Source organism: Stegodyphus dumicola, chromosome 2 (assembly GCF_044657685.1).
Source record: "Stegodyphus dumicola isolate Sdum_Otavi_A_Nest chromosome 2, ASM4465768v1".
NCBI classification, from domain to species: domain Eukaryota; kingdom Metazoa; phylum Arthropoda; class Arachnida; order Araneae; family Eresidae; genus Stegodyphus; species Stegodyphus dumicola.
In genome coordinates, this window is record NC_140769.1 from 227,997,114 (window position 1) to 228,025,103 (window position 27,990).

At 33.5% G+C, this 27,990-nt stretch overlaps 1 protein-coding gene across 1 annotated transcript; it reads right to left on the bottom strand.

The window, feature by feature from the left end:
- Positions 1-2,480: 2,480 nt before the first annotated feature.
- On the bottom strand, positions 2,481-27,990 carry LOC118187068 (uncharacterized). Its single transcript, XM_035357245.2, has 5 exons — positions 27,908-27,990; positions 19,641-19,790; positions 11,954-12,206; positions 7,252-7,499; positions 2,481-3,089 (listed from the first exon to the last, which is right to left on the bottom strand). The coding sequence occupies exons 1-5, from the start codon at positions 27,975-27,977 to the stop codon at positions 2,821-2,823; spliced, it is 990 nt and encodes a 329-aa protein (XP_035213136.1). The 5' UTR covers positions 27,978-27,990; the 3' UTR covers positions 2,481-2,820.

The following is a 27,990-nucleotide window of genomic DNA, read 5'->3' on the forward strand; positions in this document are numbered from 1 at the left end:
TGGCACCACATCCAAATAGCAATTGGAAGATCCGTGGTTCGAATTTCAGAGACAGCATAATTTCTTTTTTTACGTTTCTTACTCCGAAAAACATATATCTACAGTATGCAACTTTCGATTTTTTATTAAGTAAAACTAATTTTGCATAAATTTATCTCCTCCATTGTAAACTTGAGTATTCAGTAAGCCTTTTATTCTTTTAGTCTTTCATAATCCGTATAGCTACGATTTAAAAAATTCGAATAATTGAATCAGCATTCATGATTGAATTAAATTATTTATAAAAATTGAAAATCAAATGACTATTTATTTTTTTCTATTTACTTTTATTTCCATTTACTCGTTTTTTTTTTTTTTTTTTTTTTTTATTTATTTATTTATTGTTATTTTTTACTTCTATTTATATTTTGTTATCCAATAGGGAGCTACTTTGCTATTATCGTGCATTGTGAAAATGTACGCTAAATGTTAGTTCTGCGACAGTAAAGAAAACGTTTTCGGGAAGTAGATAGAATTCCTCACATTACAGTTAAATGAATTTGAGGTCATTTGGCGGCTAAGAGCTAAAACCATAGAAGTCTGATAGTTCGACCGAAGTTCAAATTCTGGTAAATGGGCTTCCCTAGATCAGCGTTTTCAGCCGCCCAGTCTCGGTATAGAGGTCAGGGAAGCTGACAGCGAATGAAGGGCCTGGGTTCGAATCCCGAAGAAGGCATGGTTGTAACTGTCCGTGCCTTCATAGGAAAGGCGATGGTGCCCCACCTATTAAGTGCCTCCATAATAAAGAGACCACCACATCCGGCCTTGTTACCCTTTACCTCTCTATAATCTCCTCCTCTAGACCTCTCTATAATCTCAAGACCTCTCTATAATCTCAAGTTTTTTAATAAGAGCTTGGATATCAGTTGTGTATTACGAACGAATTTGCGTCACCTTGTATTTTTATGGTTTGAAGATCGCTATACTGTTTCTTTTCACAGTTCTTAGCTTTTCTTATTTCTAGTAGAATTGTGTTCCTCTTAATTTGTATCAGTTAGTGCATTCTATATGCTAGAAATGAGAAGATCTATGATTCGATTTCAGATGAGGAGAAGATTGATTTGAAAAACTTGACAGTTATTAAAAATATGCTTCTCCACTATTTACTGGGAGTTATCTGTCAGTTTTTCACATTTCATTAGAGTACAGGGTATAAGGAAAAGAAATGATGGAAAATATTGACACGTATATCCCAAATCAATCTGTTTATTACATTATGGTTTGCACATCTAGAAAGAAGATCTTAAAATGTTTTGACCCGCGGAAAGACTTTTTTGAAGCAGACTTGACCTGTTTTTTAGATTTGGCATTCCCAAATTACGGAGATGATAGGTGTAAGGCATATTAGTGATACTTTCGAAACGGATCCACGGAAAGAGAATCAACTAGATTTTGTAGGGTTCAATTTATGTGGAAATTTAATAAATCAATGTCCCTCAGACATTACTAGAGAAGAAATAAAGTAAAAATGAACTATCGTCCATCTGAATTAATATGACGGAGTCCTAAAAAGGTTAACATGACCTCTTTGTTAAATCTTTAAATTAAACTCAAGACACCTCTTGTACTTACAAATAAACTTCTTCACTGCAGATATTAGTAAAATAAGTTTGTACGTATTTTAAATAACATAAAGATAAATTCAGATTCAAATATCGTAGTTAGAGACTAGACATGTTAGCCTGTTTAAGCTGGTTTAATAGGTTAATGGCAAGTTTTAATGTCGTTTTGCGAAATGGATCCGGAATATTCATTGGCTAAGCTGGCCGATCAAACGTAAATTGCCGGCGATAATGGCAAAAAATCTCACTCTAAAACATTCAGAACTCTGTATTTAAATGTTCTGTTAACTAATTTATATTTTGGTGAGGACTACGAAAGCGGAAATTACGGTAAAAAGTTCTAATAATTGTTTTATTAACATTAAATTGCTGATAACTTACCCAGAGTACACATAGCGCCCACATACAGGTGCACTAACACGCTCCTGCTGTGCAAACCACAATGCAATAAACAAATTAATTTTGGATACATCTATTTGTCTTTTCATCACTTCTTTCCCGAATACCGTGCATTTTAATAAGGTGAATTTTTAATTTTATTATTATTATTTTTTTTTTTATTTTTTATAAAATAGCATAATAAAAATTCAAGGAAAAAATAAATAATTGAAAAAAGTTGTATTCCAAAAAAAATTGTCTTTATCTCGGCTGGCGTTGCATATTTAATACAGAAAAAATAAATGGATGCTTATTAGGATAAAAACATACCTATGTGAAATTCAAAAATTCCAAAAACTATTTGTAAACCAAAGATGAAAATCGTTAGTCTATCAGTGCTCATAAAAGAAGTGGCAATGCAGGTTTTGCGATTTTACAATGTTTCTAATTTTATGATTGCATGAAAAATACCAACGTCCGAGTAACGAGGTGTATTTTATTTACAACTCATATACACTGAGAAACATGGGGGAAAATGCATTATTATGAAGAACATAATATGCGAGTGATAATTAATGATACATTTGAGTCCATGTTCAGTCTTATGTTTGCTTTTCTAATGCAAGCTCAGTCTGGCAAATTTCAAGTTTGCTTAACCTTTTTTCATTTCAAAGATGTTCGTCATATAAGAAGAGGTAACAGCAAAGGAAGCATTCAAGTTAATTAAAATGTTAATTTCATTCCTTTCGAGCGCATGACAGAGTACAAAAAAGGAAACTTTGCTTTTTGAAAGTTGGTACACCGGTATATTAACACCTTCGTAAGAAGGTAGAATGGGAATCTAGTACTGAAAATGGAGTGGGATTGGGCAAGGACCGAAGCCCAGTCTTCTGTACCAAGGTTCGTTCAAAAGGTGCAGAGGAGCCACTAATTCGTGAGGCATGTGTTGTGTATCCCTATGTCTTCGAAGATCCACTTTGCGTTGAAAAGCTCGTCCACACGTGAAGCAGGCAAAAGGCTTGAAACCAGTATGCTTTCTGGTGTGAGTGATCAGATTGGAAGACTGGCTGAAAGCTTTGCCGCAGACAAGACATTTGTGCGGTTTTTCACCTAAAAATATAAAAAAAAAGAGACAATTTTTCCGTCTTGCAAAAAACAACGGAATTGATTTTTGTTGTTTTCTTGGATAGTTTAAATATTCCTAATTTCAAATTTAAAGTAAGAGTGAAATACAACAGCTTTTTTAGAATATTCTGCTCACAAAATATTAAGATGCAAAATTTGTTTAATTTTATCCATCTGTTTCTCATTTAAGAAGGCCTCATTTTCTTTGCTCACCTTAAGCCTTTTTCAGGAAAATAATATAAAGAGAAATACAATGAAATTTGACATAGAAAACACCGCTAGTGTTTTTGATTAATTTAATGTTTCTAACTCCGGTGCTGCATGGTAAATAATAAAAAAATTAATTTGAATTATTATATTATTAGAAAAACTTATCCTTTGAGTTCATTTAGTAATAGTAGTATCAAATTTTAAACTTTGTTTGTGTGACATTTCGCAACCATTCCTGTTACTCTGTTAAAGATCAAATATGTTGCGTTCAGCAATAATTAAAATTTGATTTAAAGAAATCATAGTTATCACTATTCCTGGTTTTATATTCTACTGTACATTTCACTTGCATCAAGTTATCATCGTCTGGATTTGCAAAATATTCAAATTTTCCCATTATCCGATTTGAATTTAAAAAGATTTATTCATCACCTTCCTTCAGTATTTTGTGAAGAAAGGTTTGCAAGCATTTCTCATGAAATTCAATTCATTAAAACGCAGTAAATTCTGCATTTATCTGAGTTTTCTATTTTTTCGGTGTTGTATGAACGTAATATGTTGCGAATTGATAATATAGGATATACACTGGTGTGCAAAAATTAAGGACGTAGTCGAAAAATTTGCATATCAGCTGAACGAAGAGGCAACGCGGACAGAAAGACCATCAGGAGATTAAGTAAGGTGATGTACGGTAGCACATGCGCAGATATGCAGGTAGACGTAATGGGGGAGTGTCTGAGTAGTATAAAGCATGTTGTCGGTGTAAGATTGTAAGGATCTTAAGTTTTACTAACGTTTATTTTATTTTAAATCTTTACTATCACTTCTTATTTTCTACTTCCGGCCAGAATTATAAGCGTGAAGGAGTTTATGCAAAGTTGTCTGGCGAACGCCAAGTATTTAAGTGTGGCCTTTTTGCCAAGCAAAAGAGAGGAAGCCGTGAGTTCGAAGCAGGCCGCTTACCTTAGAAGTTACGCAGTTGCTACTTTGCCTTCCAGGCCAGAGGTTTTAATCCTCTTGATAAATTAAACGTATTGTAGTGTTCACAGTCTCTGTGCTACATACGCTTTCTGTTATTATAAGGCCAATCTTATTCTAAAGTTAAATTAGAGTTTAGTTTTATTTTGATATCTTTTGAGTTAGACCCCGAGTGGAGGGTCATTGTATTCCGAAGTACGGAAGTCATTGTATATAAAGAAAAAAATAAAGGGTTTTGTATACCCTTCGTCTGTATCCTGTCTACTTACTACAATTAGTGAACATAGCTTTAGTAAGCTCTCTGTTCTAGTCAGGTCATTGTATGTTTCCGAAGAAGGTTAGAAGAAACATTGAACCTGATAAGATCAGTATATCTGGCAAAGAGATTGCACGCCGTATAGCAGTTAAAGTCACACCGAGTTGCTGCCTTAGCGAGAAATGGCGAATAATCAATCTGTTAGACGACATCTGGATGCTTTTACCCGAGGTCGAATCATTGGGAAGTTGGAGGAAGGCCTCAGTGTAACAAGTGTGGCTACAGAATTCGGAATTGCTCACAGCATCGTTTCACGACTTTGGAGACAATTTCAAACTACAGGAACAGCTATGTGGGGGTTTAGTAGTGGTCGTCCACGAGGAACCACACCCGCAGATGACCGGTATATTGCCTTATAGGCCAGAAGAAACAGGCGGCAGACAGCGGGAGAAATCGCTAGACACACGACACAGGCGACTGAACGACCGATATCGCGTTTTACCGTGGCCAAAAGACTGCACGGTGGTGGTCTGTTTGCACGACGCCCTGTACGGTGTGTACCTCTAACGCCTGCCTATCGGAGAAGGCGTTCTCTGTGGTACCGGGAACACCGGAATTGGAGAGACAATGAATGGGGACGAGTACTCTTTACAGACGAGAGCAGATTCAGTCTGAGTAGCGATTCTCATCGCATACTCATCTGGAGAGAGCGGGGAAGCCGCAATCATCCCTCGAACATCATTGAAAGGGACAGGTATGGAGGTGGCGGTGTTCTCGTTTGGGGAGGCATCATGCTTGGTAGTCGTACAGACCTTCACATCTTCGACGCAGGTTCAGTCAACGGGACCCGTTATTGTAACGAGATTCTTCTTCCATATGTGCGTCTTTTTAGAGGCGCTATGGGTCCGCAGTTCTTTTTCATGGACGACAATGCACCATGTCATCGCACAGTAGCTGCCGAACAGCTCTTAGAGAGTGAGGATATTGAACGTATGGATTGGCCGGCACTATCTCCGGATCTCAATCCCATCGAGCATGTATGGGATTTTCTAGGCAGACGCTTGGCACCTCGTACCTTACCACCAGTAACGATTCCGGAGCTTCGATTGGCGCTGCAAGACGAATGGGCAGCAATGCCTCAACAACTCATTGACACACCCTCATTCTCAGCATGGGCAGACGCTGTGAAACCTGCCTAGCAGTCAGGGGAGATCATATCCCCTATTAAAGACCGGATGTTTCTTGCTGGACACCCATCACAGGGATGTTTCGGCCTTCAGTCGCATTGCGCTCCATGCTACATTTTCAATAAAGCTTCTTTTTATTCCTCTGATTTCTCTTTTAGTAAGTGTTGCTTACATTACTCATGTCCTTACGTATTGGGGATCTTACGGTATTAAATGTGTTGATTTGGAAAGCTTTTGTACAAAGTTATATTGAAAAAACCGTCTCGTCCTTAATATTTGCACACCAGTGTATACAAAAGAATGGCGCGATTTCAGAAGCTAATAATTTAATTCTCTCCCTGCACGGAAAGCAACGGGAAGTTAATTTTTGATTACTTACTTTTGAATGCTTTTACAAGACTTCTTGCATCACAATAATTATCGATAACTTTCCTTGGATAACCACTTTGAGATTTCTCCAGCACACTTCCCGTTTACTTGTAATTTTTAATTAAAGTCTGTAAAGTTGCATGATATATCCCAACAATTTTACATATTTTCCCATTAGATTTCTTCTCATGTCTTAATTTTACGATAAGATATCTGACATCTAATGAAATTCCTTTCCTTGGAATCACTTTTTCAAACTACGATATCTTTTGGAAACGAGAATCAATATTATGAATTTCATGCATAGTTGAGGTACTCTTGGCTTGGTGTTTTCCCAAAACGGAAGAAAACAGCCGCATATGCAAATTTAGTTAAGAGCCAATAACTGCTATACTGACTTTTGTGACGCGTGCTGGTTTCAACAAATCTGCGTATAACTTCCGTGTTTACCTTATTTAAGCTGTTATTTTGGGGAAAATATATTTTATATGGGTAACATAACAATTAATGTAAGTTAACAATTTAAATTTTAATTAGTGTTTGATAAACCTCAATTTTAATGGGTGTATGTGGACTTCTGTGACTGTGTGTATATTGGTGAGTTTACGTTCCCACCTGCTTACGGGACAGCTTTGTGTTTTCATTATTACTTTTCTATTGCTTCGAAAATTCAAGTTTAAAATTTATAAACATGAAACGCACACTAAGCCAAAAAAAAAAAAAAAAAAAAGATACGAGTCCATTTTTGATAGAAAATTCATCTAAATTTTTTTAAAAGAATCCCTTATTCAATATCTTGCAGCACGTACATTTCCCCCAGTTACATGCCATAGGGCTAAACCGAGAAGTATTGTAGCTTTGAATTCTATTCCTAGTGACTGAATTGGCTGGCTGCATGAGGCTTTCGTGGTTTTCTTCATGTGTAACAGTAATATAAGTTAGTTTCCCTTAGGGTTCAAGTGTACCACGAAATCTCTCTTTCCTTAAGCAAACAGCTTTAAATCATTTTACCATTATTAAAACAATCCAATCCAATTTAAATCTTTAAATTTCGCATGATTGAAGTGTCATTAAAGCTTTAGACAAAATAATGGAAATAAAGTAGGTCACTAAGATGAACATCTGAAGTAAACGACGAGACACTTACCTGTATGTATAAAGGTGTGCTTTTTCATGTCTGACTTCTGATGAAATCTCTTTCCGCAGAATTGGCATGGATAGGGCCTTATATCGGAATGTATGAGTAAATGTGTAGATAGTGTAGAAGACCTCTTGAAACCTTTTCCGCATTGTTTACAAACAAAACTCTTCTCCGGAATGCTCGAGTTCGTCGAGTTCTTCACCGAACAATGTCTGGCTAGAGGGCTTGAACAAGGTATACACGGCGGAGGTTTTCTAAACAGATATTACATATTTTACCAAGTATTAGTGTTTAGTTTGCATAAAATGTACATTTAATGAACATATATTAAACCACACATAAAAATCATTCTCCTGCGTGAAGCACATCTCTACAGCTTAAACTGAAGCCCGGAAGAGAAACTTATCAAACACTTTCAGAAAATTTTAACCAATTATAAAAATTTGAGAGTAAGTGATAACTATTTGATTCTTTATAAAATAGATTTATTCAGAAAGCATTAATTTATTAACCGACGTAAATCATTTTTCTTGCTGGTATTCTTTTAAAAATGTTCAGCATTCTTTCTAAAGCATATCAGTCTGTTCTCACCACTTTTGTCAACAATCGAATGTAATTAAAACAATTTTCAAAAAGCTGATGGGTACACCACATGACTTCCTTGTACGGAATATTAAATTATGCGCAATTTTTCTACACTTCATTTCCTCGAATTTCATTAGAGATATATTTCTCATTCAATTAATTCAGTTCTCACTTCGTAACAAAGCAAAAATAGATAAAAACTCAAAATATTTTCATCAAAAATTGAAAGATATAAAAAAAGACCTAAAACACTAAATACAGTTAAATTTTTTTTAAAAAAAACTATTTTTATAATTAAGCTTACAGTTTCTACGCAAAAACAAGCAATTCAGCCAGCAGGAAAAGGGCAGATTTTTTCGGTGCACAAAACTAAAATATCCTTTTGGTCCCACTCGACAAAAAGACATTGAAGGTGCAGAAAGAATTAAGTCCCTATTCTGCTATGTTTCAAACGTAAACAAGTATGGCTTCTATAGTAAAAAAAAAAATAGGCTTAGCCGCACTTAAACAACTTTTAAATTGCTGATAATTCTACAAATATTGCACGCAGATTAACTAAAGGCATAAAAACCTTACCGGAATGCAAGCACAACATAACTCTATCATTTTTAAAGCAAAAAATGCACAATTTACCAACATATGAGAATAAAAAATCTGATTTATTCACCACATGACTTCCTTGTGCGGAATATTAAATTATACGCATTTTTTCCTGCATTTCATTTAAACGTTTTCCCTCGAATTTCATTAGAGATATAGTTCTCATTCAATTAACTTAGTTCTCATTTTGCGACAAGGCAAAAACACGTAAAAACTCAAAATATCTACATTAAAAATTAAAAAGAAAAACATAAAACACCAAATACAGTTAAAACAAAAGAAACCAATTTTTACAACTAAAATTACAGTTTCTACGCAGAAACAAGCAATTCGGCCAGCGAGCAAAAAGGCAGATTTTTCGGTGCGCAAGACTAAAAGTTTACTTTTGGCCTCACTCGGCAAAAAGACACTGAAGGAGTAGAAACGGAGTTAAGTTTCTTGTGGACGCTATACTTTTGGCCTCACTCGGCAAAAAGACACTGAAGGAGTAGAAACGGACTTAAGTTTCTTGTGGACGCTATACTGAGTCACTATATGAGATAATTTAATAACTTAGATGATAATTTCAGAATGGACTAAGCATGATTTAATAACTTAAATGATAATTTCAGAATTAACTAAGCATGATTTAATAACTTAAATGATAATTTCAGAATGGATTAAGCATGATTTAATTCGCAATAATAAAAGATGTTACTTTGTTCTTGCAAAGTTTAGTTTCTCTAAATTGGCAACAAATACACTATTCTGATAAGTTTCAAATGTAAACAAGTATGGCTGCTATGTTAAAAAAAGTTAGGCTCAGCCGAGCTTAAGCAATTTTTAAATGGTTGATAATTCTACAACTATAACATGCAGGTTAAATAAAGGTATAAAAACTTTCACCGGAAGGTAAGAACAACATAATTCAATTATATTTAAAGCAAAAAATGCACAATTTACCAACATATAAGAATAAAAATCTGAGCGCACGGAGCCGAGTAACTGGGTGGGTACATAAGTACTTTTGGTGCTGCGATTGTTACCAAAAAGGGAGGTGCACAACTGCATGCTATGACAGTCGTATATGCAAAATTTCAACGTTCTGAGACTACTCTTTTTTAAGCCACGCGAGATACATCCGTACGTAAGTATAGACACTACGAAAAAATCTCTTCTGAATGCATTTTAAATATCAGTTTTATAATTCGTTTGAGGGAAAAGAGTCCTTTGTTCTGTACTAATGTACAGATGTCACGCAAAAAACATCGTTAAATTGCATTCGATTAGCTGTCAAAACGGATATTTTCGTTGAAATACTTCTTCGTTGAAATGATATACCCTTTACTTCGTACAAGGAAGTAAAAATTATGTTCTTTAAAATGTTAAAACCCTCAATTCAAGACGATTGTTAATTTCTTAGTACAGTTAAGTTATAAGTGACATAATTTTTAACAACCTATATAAGATTATTAACAGAATACGACACCAGCAAAATCATATGTTTTAAATATAATAGGAAATTTTTCCCTTTTTAACTCTTTTAAACATTTAAGCACATAAAGTACTCAAAAGGACAATACTTTAAAAAGTGTAACTTTTTCTAAAGTTTGCTTAAGAAAAGATCATTGTTATTAGTAACTAGAGTTAAACAGTTCATAATTTGGCGCTTTTACGTATATTACACCAAAAAGGAAAGAATTTATTTAGACTTTTTACCTGAAAAAGAGTAATGGTTTTTACTTGAAACAATATACTCTTTCTTTTCTGCTGTTTTTGTGTTTCATTTTCTTCAAATATGAGGAGTACCAGAGTATACAGAATATGAGGAGTACTAGAGTATATAGAATTAATTTTTAAATCAGTAAATAAAGCAAAAGTGTTAAAATTCTGGGAATGAAACTGTAATGTAAGAATTCGACATAAACAGCAAGTACTTTGAAAAACAAACCAATAACCTCGATAATGAAAAATGTAGTTTCTCGTTGACTCTTTCCCGCTGGTATAAAGCTCTCAAGTTGAATGATAGAATTTGACGACAGCGGGTATAGAGCAACAGAATCCTAAAACACTTGATAACTTTTTAAGAATTTAAATATTAATTTACTTTTATGAATTTAAGTATTTGCAGTTCGTTAGCTCATTAGGCTTCTTTCAGTAGACTTTATATCAGCCAAACCTTAATACACTGGTAAATGTAAATTAAGGAACAGTTAGTAAAATCATTCTAAACACAAACTATCCGAAGAACTTTAATCAATATTTTGTAGCAACTATAAACTACGTAATGAATATTAATAAAAAAAAAGATTTCTATCGAAAAATACCTCACAGATAAATTTTCCCAAAATGTGGCAAAACTTCAGTATCAAATATAGAAAATACTTCAGTAGCATATGTAATCATCAGGAAAAAATTTAACCTATAAGCTACACTGGCATTTTCTCCGAAAGCTTTAAAATTCTGCGAAAGGAAATTTTCATGTACATTGCAAAATTTTGCGTAAGACTGCATGACTGAATTTATAGTTACATTATTCATTTTTCTAATGTGATTTTTAAGACACGAATAACTCTCAATAATAAATTGCATTAAACTATCTTCCTATTTCTAACAATATTTTGCCTATTCCGTCATTAATACTGTCACGAAAATCATCAGATTCTCATATTTGAAAAAAAATTAAAAAACTGGAAGTTATTTTTCACGTAAACTCAAGTAGAATATTTTCTCAGAATTAGAAGTGAATCGATTGAGTGGTTCAAGAGACATAGTTAGAAAAAGTTATTTCGTTGTAAACATCAGACTGTGCAACAAGAGATATTATTTTATCAATTAATCAAGTTTGAAAGAAATGTTTTTATTGCAAACATAATCTTATTTTCAAGCTTTTGAGATCTCAGATTATTGTAGTACTTTCTTTAAAAGCCTCTCTGACAACATAAAATTAAGTAATAGAGTGCCCTTAACCTGCTTATTAGAGAATGCATGCTTGGTTTCATCGATTCCAAGACTGATTTAGGAAATCCTAAAGACTATCGCAAGCAGCTGCTTAAGAATTTCTCAAACGCAGTTTTTCTAATTTCATCGAAGCTCGCTACATTAGCAGCTACGGAATCAGCTTGTTTTGAGAAATTTTATCAAGCAAAATGAATATCGCAAGAGATGAAAACGTAAGTCACGAACTCCATTAAAATCAATTTGTTCTCTCTTAGGGTTTCTTCAATAATAATTACAAATAAAATATTACTGCTTGAACTTAATAATAGCCCACTGAGATTTGAAAACCATCCTATTCCATCTTACATACCAGGTGATCTATTAGGTTAGTTAAACATAAAGGCCAGATTGATGCTTAGGCCTACGGATTATGACAAAATTTCTCATATCATGCTTTTCCCTCGACAAAAGGAAGAATAGAATCTGAGCTTTTGAAAATTGCTGCTTCTAGACTGCAGGTTTGCTTAATCGAGCTTTAATTACGTGCGGGATTTCCTGAAATTCAAAATATTTTAAGAGAAGTATTCGAAGGCCAGATTCTTACCTTAACGCTTGAGAGATGTGTGAAGCATTGAACGTCCATTGTCCCCCTTGACATCGCAGTCCGCAAAGGCAACGAGCCGCTTGAAGTTTCCTCTGTTCTGTCCTGCTATCCACAGGTTCCGTAGAAGGGGAGTGGAAAATTTGTGGAGGGAGAGGAACCGTAGTTAGAGTATCACCATCACTCGGAAACTGGAATCCGAACCTCTGCGGCACGAACGTGAGGAAGGTGGTCTGGGTAGAAAGAGGCTCGATCTCTATAAAGAAAGGAAAGGAATTTGAACGTTTTTTGAAAGTTTAGAATAAAAGAAAAAAAATTATAAAATATTGTTCTAGAGTTGAAGAAAAGTATTTTTTTCAGCTGATTACATCAGATTATTACTTTTTTATGAAATATTATTTTTCATCAAATTTTAAACAAGGCTTGGTGCAAAAACCTCATGTAAATATTCGTTTCTACAAACTCACCCATTTTTAAACAATATCGCATTCTCGCTTGTATAAGCTGCATTTTTTTTCATATATAGGAGCAATAATTAGTGGTGAGATTTACTCATCATGGTTGAGTGAATTAGATCACTAAATACTGATGCATCTATCCAGGTTCAAATCCCAACGAACTGGCTGGGCTGTATGGGTATTCTCGTGGTTTTCCTTATAGTTAACGTGAGTACATATTTCATTTACAGAACCTTGCATGAAAGCATACTTCTCCTAAGCAAGCAGACTTCTTATAATTTATCATTTTCGAGTAACTGAACAAGCTAATCTTACACACAGAAACAAATTTTTAAAAAATGAATGTCTAGTCTCAGGATGCAAAAATGTATCGACCTACACTATTATCTGCATTCCAGAAAGAATGGACTTTAAAACTTATATTAGGCTACCAAAAGTACAAGATGATGTGCATGTTTTATTGCCAGAAGTACTTTATTTTATTCCGATGAAAGTAGCTGTTCATGGCCTTCCTTCTTTTTTTAATGACAATTTTATTAAAGCTGTAGAGCCATTAGGTGTTTTATGAAGCAGGAGATGTGAAAAATGTGCAGTCCTCTCACCGGGCTTCTAACTTTGACTGGTCCTTGGACCTCCGAATAAGTATCCAATTATACCACGGAGGCATGCGGAAAGGAGAGAGAAAATATCTTATAACGCTGTAAAATCACATAACTATATGACCAGTATACTTCGTAGATGTTGGTTAATTAGGTGATTGTGACAAAGCGTTCGAGACAAGTGTAGGGTAGATATGCATTTGTGGAGGTCTTTTTAAAGAAACTTGGGCCTACATTCAATGTTACACATGAAGAAGAACTTAAAACGCTTATGCAACTAGACCGTTTGTAAGAATTTGATCACGAGTCTAACTATCAAGGTTCAGCGATTACCATTGGTAAGCCGTTCTTTTTATGTGTTAATATTAGACGTTGTTATTAAATGATAAGACTGTATTTTATCAAAATCACTGTAAAACCGCTACGTTCAAAATTTAAAATATTTCATTTTGCATTTGTAGCATTTTGCATCATACATGTTGTAGTCATTTTTTACCTAGCTAAGTTGACCATTTTTATACCTAAGAATTAAGATAACAGCTTTAGAGACATTAGAATTTTTTTTTGGAAGCAGGCAAGATGAAAAATTAGCAAACGCCTTCACCGGAAATCGAACCACGGACCTCTGGAATACCGGCCCAGCGTGCAGAGCCACTACACCAGGAAGACACGGTAGGAAGGCGAGAGAAATAACTTATAGTACAGTAATTCATATCTATTCTATCATTCAATCAAAAACTATTTTTTGAAACATATTGTGGTGCAAATTAGTTTACCTTCACGCTAATCAATATACGTATAACCAGCAAGTGTGCGTCTTCAATTATCCTGCCTGTTGTCCAGATTTGTCCTCCTTTTCCAATAACTAGAATTGCCTCTCGAGGGAAAGTTTTTCTGTTCCTTTTTATCCCTTTTAATATTAAAGAGATGAAAAAATTGAGTTATCTGCTCTTAAAGTCATGTGACTTTTCTAGACTGTATTAGTCTTTCATTTCTTTCGAGTTTCGACTTTCATTAGCATGAAAGAATAGCAGTTCGAGTAATATACATCAGTATAAATGTCAAAGTTTTCCATTTTTAAAACACTGTTTCATTATTTATTAGCTACATCATGTACATAAAGGCCGAAATTCGTACGTTTTACGAATTTTTTCGGTATATACAATAATTTTTTGCGCGGTGTATACATTTCAGCCCTTCGAAAAGTAATAACGACTTCGGCTATGACTTAGTAATAAAAACCACAATAAAGTTAAATCTGCTGTTACTAACCTCGACAAAATTTCTTACCTTTTTTGTGGAAAGTGATCAGCCATGAAAAATCTTATTTTACCCGATGAAAAGAGCGATTATTTTCTGAATCAGAAGTCACCTGGAAATTTCTTCCTTGATTGAATCCAATTTGTCAATTTAAAATCAGTTTCTACTTTATGTATCTTACACTTTAAAAAATGCTTCATATAGTAGGTTTTTATTTTTGTGAGTAAGAAAGCTGTTCTAAGGAAGTAAATTATTTTACTTTTGTAGATCTGGATAAGAACAAGTTGAGTCCTTTAAAAGAACTGAATATGATCTTGTCGAAAACAAAATTTGGATGGCCGCTATTAACTTTTCGCATTTTCTGAGACTAGAAGCTTTTAAAGAAAAAGTTTTATGCTCCAGTTATAAAGTAAAAAAAAAACCTCAATGGTGAAAGTGAAATTTTTTTTTCAAAACGGCTTAAAGAAGTAGCCAATTTGCCAATTATCGCTTATCTCGAAGGGTGAAAGGTTAAGAAATATGCGACTTCTCAGTATTTATTGATTGAATAGATCATTCTGAAATAATTCATGTTATTTAGTAATAGCCAGTATCTGGAGAATAAAAAAGGCTTCTAAACAGTTGTAAAAAGATTGGAAAGCTTCTTATTTGTCTTCGCAGATAGAAAATTATTCTTCAAGTGATATTTTAAACGCAATAAAAGCAGGGAAGTTTTTTAATTAGCTGTCAAATAAAACTTAACAGTGTGCAAGAGGAATCTGAGCATGGAAATGGACAAAGAAAGCGTAGTGATTCTTATTCGTTAAAATGCTGAAAGACAATGGGAAAAGTGCTGAAAAGACAGGAAAGTTAACAGCTTTGATTGTAAAAAAAAAAAAAAAAAAAAGAGGTTGGAGGGAGGTATTTTAGAAACATTGTATTATTTCCTACCTGATGATGTTAATAAAAGATGTTACTAAAATGATGTTAATAAAAGACGTGGATGACTTCAACGACTCTTCAAGTCCTTTTTTCCACGTATACTGCTGTTTTTGAAGGTCGTCATGCCGCTATAGGTTAATATTAGAAAACATGAGGCTTGAATTATTGCATTTAAATTTTGCAAGCAAACTTAAGCCATTAAATTTGGATATTATCAAGTGCTTTCAGATGTTTTACCACAAAGAATTGGTAACCAATAAAAATTAATGTTTTGGTTTAATTGATTACGCCAAAGCACACAAGAGCTATCTAGGGAAGGGATGCCTCCGTGAAGGATTTTCTAAAGGCAACTGGCTCGTGTACGCGTTACATATGAGGAAAACCATGAAAACGCCTATGCAGCCAGCCCGTTTGCCGGGATCCGAATCCTGGACGAACTACCAGTACTCAGCTCAATAAAATTAATTATGCTTAAAAATACCCGTTAAATATATTCGTAAGCTACATGTACGACTTTTTTTTTTTTTTTTTTTTTTTGCTCATAAGAGCACGTCGGTGCTACAAAGATTTCTTTTATTGTTTTTAAAAATATTAATTTCTCATTACGTATCTGAGCTGTTGATCTATAGATATCTACTCAAAAGTAAAAAATAATAAATGGGCCTTGCTGTATAGAAGACTAAGTCTTCCACAAAAATGACACTCTATATTAGAAACATAAATTCTTAGGCTTGAGGGAAATAAACTATGGTACAGTAGATGTCGCTTTTCTTCAGCAGCAAAAGAGTCTTCTTCTCTTTTTTTTTTTTTTTTACTTATTACTTGCCTTCGCCCTTAGGTACTTCATCGAAAAGGAAGAATGTCCGTGGAGGTCTTTTTAAGGGAAACTGGCTCGCAGTGTTCGGCCGCTAGTGGGCCAGCCAAAAAGTCTGCATTTTGTTTTTCCCGAATATATCTAAACCAAACTAAGCTGTTTTGCCTAATTTTAAATTTTACATTGGTAGGCTCTCTTCGAACGAGGGATGCCTCCGAGTGTTGAGATTAGCGGTACAGCAGTAGTCCAATAAGCTCTCCGAACAGTTGATTAATAACAGCTCATTAACAAACTTCTGCATCTTCCTAATTAAAAGGCCATGGAAAAGCTTGTTGCAATGTTTCTAGTTATATTTATATTAAATTAGTTATATTCCATTTCTATTCTGAAGGATATATTTTCCTCATCTCTTAATATTGTCATTCGGTTAATGTTATCAAAACAGCCGTGGACAAACGTGATGATAATTAAGCCGCGCCCGCTGTAATTATTCGAAAAGATGGTTGAATCATTGAAACACCTCGAAAATTCTTCTACTACAGCCATCAAAAGCGATTTATCGGTACTAAGCTACTGGTGAAAATTAAGAAACTGCTTCGTATATTTCTAGCACAGAATTCACGGTATTGAAGATTAACAAAAACGTGCTTGGGATTAGAAACGCAAAGTAAATTTATATCCTTAAAATAGTATACTCATACAGTGGGTAAAAAAGGTATTGGCAATTGCTTATAATTGTTCATATTTCCTAACAAAGGGAATGCTTCACAGTTTTTATTGACATAACGAATACAGGAGGTAAAAAGAAAAACGAAAATCTAATGAAACTTTCAATTTAATATGCCTTTACACAAAATATGCAACTAAAACGTAAATTTGCTTGTCAAAAATGTATTGGCAATGCTCTAACTGCTATGCAAATTTTGTTATGTTGAGGTCACGCGTTTAGACTGATAACAAACCTTGTTAATATAAAGTATGCAGTGTTACTTCAAAACTTTTAAAACGTTATTTTGCTAATACTGTGATCGAAGTCGAAGGAGTTGGTTATTAATGTTAAAAACGTAATTATCCAGCTCAGAAATGAGGGTTTAACTTATCGTGCTATAGGATTACAACTGAACATAAGTTTATTTACTGTTAGAAGTGTAGTAAAATGGTTCAAAGAGACAGTATCGACGGAAAATAAGATTAGAAGTGGACGGCATCGAATATTTTCTGCAAGGGAAAACGTGGCATTATCAAAGAGGTTAAGAAAATCTCCAAATAAGTGCACCCCTGCTAGCCAAAGATGTTGCTAATATTTTGCATAACACTTTTAGTCGACAGACTATACGGAACGTCTGACATAGAGGAAATTTATATGGAAGGGAAGCTAGAAAGAAACCTTTCTTTTCAGAAATAAACAGGAGAAAGGGATTAGATTTTATAAAATCTAATTTTAATTTATCAGAAGAACTTTGGAACACTGTCATTTTGTCCGACGAATTGAAGTTTAACATTTCCGAGAGTGATAGACGACGATTTGTGTGGATAAAGCTTACCACCGAACTGGAAAAACAACATTTGACTGTAAAAAATGTTGGAGGGAGCATCGTTGTTTGTAGCGTTATGGCAGCCACCCACAAACGGAGTTGGTAACCTGTGCTTCATGGTTGGTATTATGACAGCACATACATACATTGACATATTGCGCCATAACATGAAATTCAGTGTCCATATACTTGGATTAGGAACATCACTTGTATTTCAACAGGACAATGACCCTAAGGATACAGTGAACCTCACCTGGCAATAGTTACTCTATAACGCTCCTCGCCAGTTAAAGACACAGCCTCAATCGCCTGACATAAATTCAATTGAAAAATTATGGAACAAATTAGACCTAGAAGTCAAGAAACGTAACATTTTTTCTAAAGATGAACTTATGCGTATACTCATGCAAGAATGGCACACAATTTCCAACAGGACTTTAGTTTTTCCCAGCAGTACTTTTTCAGCAACTAGGACTTTGGTTTTCTCTGTGAGAAATACATTACAAGCTGTTACTAATGCAAAATGTATGAATACAAAGCATTAAATTTTGTTCCCACATTTTGCTGTACGATCTTGCCAATACTTTTTTGACATGCAAATTTACATTTTTGTTGTATATTTTGTGTAAAATGCATATTAAAACGAAAGTTTCATTAGATTTGTGTCTTTATTGCCTTCTGTTTATATTATGTCCAGCTAAAGTTGTCAAGCATTTCTTTTGTTAGCTAGACTGATCAATTATAGGCAATTGCCAATACTTTTTTTACCCACTGTATTATCAGAGCTATGCTGCGTTGGAAAGAAGTAAATCAATTAACTTGAAAATACAATAAATACAATAATACATTGAAATACAATAAATAATATAATAAATACAATAAATTATAAATATATAATACAATAAATGCAATGCAATAAATACTTGAAAATACAATAAATAGGCTTTGGGGTTTTTAGATGTAAGATGTACTTAAAAATTTAATGTGGGCAGAGCAGACGACTTACCGCGGATTCCATATTACGATATGGAATTGACGGAGTAGCTAATAGCTTTAAGTAAACTAATCACTTCCGATTGATCATTTATAAATAAAATCTAATCTATTCATAGTTTTATGGGTTATGGGTGCCCACCAGCGAGCGAGCGGTAAAGTCGCTCAACACTGGTAGTTCGGTTCGAATTCCGCGAACGGACTGGCTGCATGGGTCTTTTTGTGGTTTTCCACCTGTGTAACGTGTATACCAGCCAGTTTCTCTTATAAAGTCCTCCACGAAGGCATCCCTCCTCTTAGGCAGATAACCCTCGAGGCTTTGCCGTAATCACATAAACCCTGAACCATAATTTCATGGCTCAATGTTAATTATAAACGCTACTCTGTTTTATTATATTCTCCCATACAATGAACGTGTTCATATATACATCCGTTCTCATACTTTAAAAATATCGCATCGACCGTAGTATATCCTCTGGTCATATAGTGCATCGAATTCACAAATCAATAATTTAACGATCATAAAATTTTAACAGTAGCATATTTTTCGAATTCCTTATAAAGTGTAAAGTATTACCATACATTTATTTTTATATTTGCTAGACTATTTCTTTAAAAATAACACATAGTAAAAACATTTGATGGCAGTATCCTTTTATTTAAAAAGTGATTCGATACACGAATTCGATACCTTTTATTTAAAAAGTGTTTCGATAGTGAAAGGAATACAGAACTGAGAACTGAAGCTAATGCATTTTGTTATTGCATAACAAGAACTCGTCAACGTAATGAGCTTAGTCACGTTGCAATTAGCATTATACCCAAAGAATGCTTATATATGTAATATGCACATACCTCTTTTAAACAACCAAATACAAGCAATTTTCGATTATTTATGGATTATCTTATGACTGGATAATGAATAATACGCCCAATAATTAATACGCTTTACGTAACGGAAATTATTTGATAATGAAGAATTATTCGATAACTTTTAAATTTATCATTTTTATATCCGGCGTATAACGCGCACCTGTAATATCCGATCTTATATTTTATATTTATACGCCGGAATATACGGTATTTAAAAAAATTCACGTATTCACTTACCTGCTGTCCATGTAGGTCCACTCAAGTAGGCAGGCTCTATCCATGGATTAGAATCGAGATTCGGAACTTTCGCTTCTGCTTTTGGAAGAGGATCTTTCTTGAGAAGGTATTCAATAGAATAGCTGAAATTATGGCGGGGTTGCGGTTTATCTAAAGATGTGAATGAGAGTAATGTATTTACACTTAATTATTAAGAAATATTAGTTTCATTAGAGAAAGCATACACTGATCGACACAGTAAAATCAAAGTAACTTTTAAATTACTATTTAGGTAACATAGAGTCATCTTCCATTTTTCTGGAGGATTTTGCATTATTTGTGTGTAATAACTAGCAGCAGTAATTTGTCACATGTATAACAATTTCTGCATAGCGTGGTATTTCTATAATGTAATTTCTCTTTAACGTTATTTCCATTTAAATCTTCTAATTAAAATATATTGATTCTTAAAGCTAAACTGTTGTTCAAGTTGAGCGATGTTTTAAGATTTTACTGAAAAGTTATCTTGAATTACATCTGAATCTGAATCTCTGAATATCATCATCTGAATATTTATGCAGCAATAATTACGTATTCCTTCTAACTTTAATATTGCAACAATATTCCCAGATTTAAAACAAATCCATCTCCGTAGATTTTCTATAAAAATTTCAAGCAGTGGAATGTTTTTTCTTTCTTTTTTTTTAAAGCGTAGATTAAAAAAGAAACGGAGCAACTGATTTATTACGAATTAGTAGTAACATTTCAGTCAATCAGCCTAAATGGTGATCGCATATATCGAATACGGGCAAGCGAGATTTTGTTATAATCTTCGACTTAAAATTTTGGATGGGTGGATTTGAATCAAGGTGGATTTGAACAAACCCGGCTTACCAAAAAGCAAAGAGGGTTTCTTTTCTTTTTTTTTTCTTTTTCTTTTTTTTTTTTTTTTTCCTCGTTTGGCGGGTACTTGCTTTTTTTTTTCAGCACTGTACATTCCTAAGGCAGAAGTGGTGGCCATTTTATTGTGGAAGCACTTAATATGCGACCGCCGTTACCTCTTATGAGGGGACAGACAATTTACATCCATGCCTTCTCCAGGATTTGAACTAGGGCCCTTCGCCAATGCAGTCGGCTCCTCGAACCACTATACCCTCTGGGCGGCTAAATAGCCTTACGCCACTACAAGTTCCCGAAAGTGGTGGCTATTTCATTCAATTTTTTGAAAAGAGGGATCTTCGTTAGATGATTTGGGTGCTAAGAGCTTTGTCAAGTTGGAGGGAAAGAAAAACATTTTTAATATAACTATTTTTCACAAGAAACCGTATTATTCAAGCAGTCGTTCTGTTTTGTCTCTGCACTCGTGCTGCTGGATAACACAAACAAAAGAAATGTTTCAAACTGAAGCTTGATAATTAAAAAATTCAGCTTCGGGCTTGGCATTAATTATACCAAAACACTATGCAATGAATGCTGAGGGTGAAAAAGCCTATTTCTTAACTGAAAATGCAATCTGCGCTATTATGCCATATCTTAATGCAAAACAGAGTAAATAAAATGAAATAAGCTAACAGTTTATTGTGCGAGACAGTGAAAAAAATCAATGATAGTAATAATAATAATATTAATGCTTTAAATTCTTTTGTAAGGATAAGGTTAAAGTTAATTAATTTACAAGGATTAATGAAAATTTAATTCACGAGGTGAGGATTTTATGGGAAATTTTAATAAATCAAAAATGATTAGAAATGCAAAATTTATTTTCTGAAAAGGATTAATATTTGTGCAAAATTTTAAAAGTATGTTTGTAAGCATTTTAAGTTTTACTAACATTTATTTTATTTTTAAAACTTTGCTATCCTCTCTTATTTTCCCTTTTCGGCCAGAATAAGCTCTAGTAGAATAATTTATGCTAATAAGGTTGCAAACAGTATAGGTATTTAGGAAGTGGCTTTTAGCCAAGAAAAGAGAAAACCTTCTTGCTGTCCTGCCATCACGCGTGTGCTTTTCAGTCATTTGATGTCTGCCTTTAAGGCCATAATTTAGTATTCTAAGACGTATTGTAGTATTTTCATTTCGTTCACTACATACGTAGTTTCAAAAGGCCAATTTTCGTGTTAATAGTCTCTGTAAAGCATTTACGTGCAGCTCTTATAATAATCTTATATATCTTTATCTTAATTAGTTAGCCCACCAGCGCCCGAGCGGTAAAGTCGCTGAACACTGGTAGTTCGGTCCGAGGTTCGAATTCCGCGAACGGGCTAGCTGCATGGGCGTTTTCGTGGTTTTCCCCATGTGTAACATGTATACGAGCCAGTTTCCCTTAGAAAGTCCTCCACAAAGGCATCCCTCCCCTTAAGCAGATAGCCCTTGAGGCTTTGCCAAAATTACACACACACTCTTAATTAGTTATAGTTGGTTTATTTCTTATTTTCTACGTTTTAGACCAAAAGTGCTGGTCTCTGTATCCTAAAGTGCGGGAGCGGCTGTACGCTGTGAGAAATAAAGGGTAAAGTTAACCCTTCTTATTTGTGTTGCATCGTCTACGCACACACGAGCATAGTTTGAGTAAGCTCCCTGTTCCTACTCAAGACTCCGGAGTCCGCCGATAACATCGCGGCAAAAATTTCGCGAACGAAAACGACGCGGAGAAAACAACGCAAGGCGAAAACGTCGTGGTACAAAACATCGTCGTCGAAAATAAAGCGGTTCAAACACTTCGCAGTTTAAAAACATCGTCGTCAAAAATATCGTGGTAAAAAATAAAGTATCTACAAATCATTCGCATGACGATAACATCGCAGAAATGCTTTTATCAGGTTTTAATAATTGTAAATGGATATTCCCATAATGATTTGTGAGCGCAAGATGTAAAGAAGGATAATTTTTACTTTCATATTTTTTTATTGACTAATAAATTTTTGCTGAAAAAGTAAGAAGGAAACTTAAGCATAGAAAATTAAATGCAACTTATAGATTATACTTTTCATGAAAAATTACCAGTAAAAACTTTATAAAAAATGATTTATTAATAGCCTTTGTTAGTTAACTATGTCGGTTTAAAATTCTATTAAGTGCTATAAGTTGCATTAATTTTCTATGCTTAAGTTTCCTTCTTATTTTCTCAAATTTATTAGTTAATAAAAAATATGAATGTAAAAATTATCCTTCTTTCCATCTTTCGCTCACAAATCATTACGGGAATATCCATTTACAGTTATTAAAGGCCTGAAAAAAGCATGTCTGCGATGTTATCGTCATGCGAATGATGTGCAGATACTTTATTTTTTACTACGATATTTTCGACGACGATGTTTTTAAACTGCGAAGTTTTTGAACCGCTTTATTTTCGACGACGATGTTTTGTACCACGATGTTTTAGAACTGCGATGTTTTCTCTTTGCGATGTTTTTTCCCACGATGTTTTCTCTTTGCGATGTTTTTTCCCACGATGTTTTGTAGCACGACGTTTTCGCCTTGCGTTGTTTTCCTCCGCGATGTTTTCGGCTGTAACCAGGACTCCAGTTTCCCAAGGCAATTAGAAGGAATAGCAGTTTTGACATGTTAAACACTGCGGGATAAAGAGATTTAGATATTTCTTAAGCTAACAGACAGGTCGACAGAAACTCTTAGAGAACTTGAAAGCAAGTTATATTGGTGAAAAAGAAAAATAACCGGAAATAAAAAATTCTGTAGAACCCGAGCAACATTATTGGTGAAAATATTTTTTGCTTTTTGAATTGGACCTATGCTACCGTCTCCTAAAACACACTGAATTTACGCAGGTCAAAAACTGAAGTTAAGCTGCTTTTTAAGCACCATGAAGTGCAATATTCTTACATGCTGCATATCTATTGTTTTTCCAAAGATTTTCCTTAGTTCAGTTGTGCGGCGAATGTTGGAAGCAAAATTCAAGATTAACTGGTAGTCTTTTCTGAGAATGAATTGTTTCTTTGATAAAAGAATTTTGAAATCACGAAAGATTTCATACGCAATAAATTAAAAAATTCATTAAGAATTTCTTAAATTTTTTCTTAAAAATCTTAAGTGCCGCCCAACCGAGATAGTGGTTAGTGACTCTGATTGCCATATTGAAGGATCGGGGTGCTAATTCCGCAGATGGCATGGATGTTTGTAAATGTATAGTGTCTGTGCGGCAAGAGGGCCGTCTAAATATGCGGCTAGCCGAAAGTCCTGTCGAGAGTTGGGGGTCGTACTGTCACCTGTAAGGTGCCCAAGGCTCTTATCAGTCTTGGATCCTTGCTACGGTTAATCGCGTGGGCTTGATCTGATATCAGACAAGCGAGATTAGTCACATCAATGCAAATCTTTAATAAATTTAAATTCCTTTCACAATCTATTGCTCAGGCCATTCACAATACAATTAACTGAACACCCACCGTCTTGTAGCACAAGGATTTAGATTCTGAATTATTATTATTAACATGATTTGCGAAACGTTGTCTTGAGATGATTTTTAACAGTCAATAATTTAATTTTAAAATTCTCTTATTTGCGTTATAATTTTCACATCTGGAGCAGAAATTTCTTCATAGCATGCCCTTCCTGTATAGCACTTACTTTAGTTTTTCCACACAGATGAATGTAGATTTTTAAAAAAAACTAGTTCTGTTTCGTGCTATTATTCTTCATTCTAAAGATAAATTTATTGTATTCTTGGGAAGCTCACTAAGGTTTCTTCCATTTTTATTTCCTTCTGTGAAGATCAGTTGGTAATTATTAAGTTTTACTACAATTAGATTTGAGTTAATCCCTCGGCCCCTGTCACAACATTCCTTTAGCCCAAGAAGTTATGCAAACTTAATAGTTTGCCGCATAGACTTTAATCTTAACCGTATGATTATTGGAACGATTAAAATTGTCACTGTATCTTACTGAGAATCAGTTAGTCCCTAGTTCTTACGGTATTCGCGAATGGCTAAAGCTTAATCAAACATTATGCTTTAGGTAAGTACTTTGCGAATTAGATATAGTGTAACAAACCAAATGTTATAACTTTGCATTTTAAATAACTGAAACTTAGTGACCAGACTAAGGATCTTCATTTTGTAATATTATTTGTATAATAAGTTTGTAAGGATTTTAAGTTTTACTAACGTTTATATTAATTTAAAACTTCGTTATCTCTCTTATTTTCCATTTCCGGCCAGAATAAGTGCGATTAGATTTGAGTTTAACTATTAATTGCTTAATGCTTTTTAATTTGCTTCAGATCTTTATTTCTATTCAGAAACAGTTTTATTACTTTTAAAACGATACACATTTAGAAAAATAAAGAAAGTCGCTCGCAGTTCTTAGGAAATCTAGCTGTTATTCTTGAATTTTCTTAAATTCTCACATATGATTCTCATGTTTGCTTTTCTTGTGTATAGATTATAAATAGATAAATACGCAAGTCATTTTCAAGATCCACCTTCAAGATAGAAGGCGGATTTGTTTAGAATCTCTATTTAGAATTCTAAATCTTTCTATTTAGAATGAGATACATTCTGCAAGAGAAGAAGAGAGAAAATTTGGTCACGTGGGCTATGAACAACAATCTCTACATGTGGTGTATGTGTCATTAAAATTAATTGATTTCTCTAATTTAGAAATTTACAGCTATTGCGAAAACTTAAAAAGTGCCCTTGGAAGTGATTTCTCATTCTTTATGGTAATAAAAAGAGTCTTCCTTTGTTCAAGAAAAAGAGTGTGAACAATATTTCTTTTGAAGCAATGCCGGATAGCAAGGTACTTATAACATCTGTGTTATGCCACAGATAAAGATAACAATTCATCATAAAACATCTGTTCAAATTTCTGCAGGAATGACGTAAGGTTTATAAATTTTTCTTATGTACGATGCTTATCAATATTCATGTTTTACTTTATAAGGAATATAAAGTGTACATCAGTTAGTTGAAAAAATATTCTCAAAACCTTGAGTAACGTTTTCTAAACTTTAAAATGTAACCTGAATAATATAATCGTTCATAGTTCCTGAATAATTGTTCTAAGTTATTGAAATAGCTAAATTCATGAAAGATCTGCTTATATGCAAAAGCATAAATACCAAGTTAGTTTTCTCTTATGAACATTAATTATAGTGCCACTAAACATGCTATGCCACTAAATTTTTATTAATTTCATCACAGTGTGTTTTAATAATTTAGCCTGTTATAATCAAGTTTTTAATCAATATTATAAACAAAGGAAAAGTAATTTTTTAATTCCCTCCGTTGGTGATATTAGAGTCGAGTCAGATGAATATAAGGAAGACATGGATGTTCTCAAGTTCTTTGTCAAATGTAGTGAATTTTCATGAACTTATCTCATATGCATACTAACAGCTGTAATATCACAAGCATCAGTAATACTGAAATAATATTTTAATATAAAAGGATGCTTTTGTGAGAATTTATATTGGGTCATATAAAAAGTCTCCGCGCTTTTTTGGTACATTTTTATAATGGACCCTTCCAAATTCTACATCGAAATTTCAGGAATGGAATCAAGGAAACCACTGCTGGGTCTTTCGTTCACTCAGAACATTCTCACCGTATACTTCACAAAGTTTTCGGGTTTCGAAGCATTTTTACCTTTTTTATAGTAAAAAAAAAAAAAAAAAAAGTATTTTCTTAGACATTTCACTCATTTTCAAATCAACATAACTTTTGACACAAGCAACAAATTAGAAAACTATCTTCATAAACAATGGAAGCTGAATGTAACCTTTTAAGCACATGTTTGTTTGAGACAGCCGGATATATAGGCATCAATACCATCTAGTGGCAAAAAAGAGCGGAGACTTTATATATGAACCAATATTTAATTCCACAATTTTTATGGGAGATTGCTGAGTTTTTTAGTCTAAATATTAAATTATAATGTATATTTAATTCTTGAAAATAAATGGTTGTGTTAGTCCCTAGTTTAGTATGCGCATTAGGTAAATGCACTAGAATTACATTGGTCTATTTCATATGATAGATCTTTTTAATGACTTGAAAATAAATCTTTTTGAGTTATTTAAAAAGTAAAAAAAAAAAAAAAAAAAAAAAAAAAAAAAAAACTGTACAATCAAATTATGTAATTTTCAAATAATTTAAAATGTATCTTTTGAATATATAAGGTGTATGTAGATAATATTTTTAACCACTTCCATAAAATAAAGAAAAATCTGTTACAAAAATTATTAATTTCACTGCTAGAAATCAAATAAAGGAAAAAGCTTCATATATAAATATTAACAATAAAAACATGGTAAAGCAGTGAACAAAGATTATTATGAAAATAACAATAAAATATAATAATTACAAAAATTAGACTAACCAAATGAACAATTAATTAATGAACGAAATAATTATTAAAGATGAAATGAAAAATTTCATAAATAATTCAAATTAAACTAGATTTTCGAATTTTCAACAAATCTAATGCAGCAGGGCAACCTTGTTTACATTACTGGACATACGTCACGTGACCTATGAGATCACCTGAATGTTTCTCATTGACTATTTTCGTTGCAGAAAATTGTAATTACAATGTCTTGAGAATTCTAGAAATATATATTTTTTTCATCAGAAACTATGTGAGCTGCATTTCTTACGTTATTTTACTATTTTACGAAATTATCCGTTCTGTCTTTAAAAACGAAAATGGAAGTACTACATTTTACCACCGGAATTTGTAGAACTTTTACATTTTGTCTTACTTAATTGCTCAGACGTTGTTTTTTTTTATTCTTATTAGGCTAATTTTTAATTAAATAATATTTATTGTGAAGCGTAAAAATATCTAATCAGTATACGAGTACATTGATGTTGGTTATTGATTACCTGGAATTAACTCCATTTATCGTCAAGAAGAAAAGCAAACTAAGCATTTTGCAGACGTTAAAAATTCGAAAGAACCTCGTCTCAAAACAATTAAATTAATGAAATTTAAAAAATTAATGAAATTTAAAAAATTCATCAATGGTTCAATGGCCTAATTTGAACTGAGATTTTTGCATTGAAATTTCTATCATTCTGAATGATTTAAAATGTATTAAATTAAATCGCCCTCAAGTGAAATTTTCGATGCATGGTAAAATTTCGTATTGAATTTTGAAATTAAACGTATTTAAAAACATTGTTTTGATCCATAGCTATATTTCATTATGACAGCTAATATAAAATTACGAGAAAAACAAAATAAAATCCTAACTTGATCGAAACCTTTACTACAAGTAAATAAACCGTTAAGGGCGCATTCGATGGAAAAGAGTCACTGAAATACCAACTCACTATCACCGTCCTCCACGTGCGCGGCGCTCCACTTCAGATCCCCGCAAGCAGTTTCTCGCCCCTCCTGCATGTCGTTTTCCGGA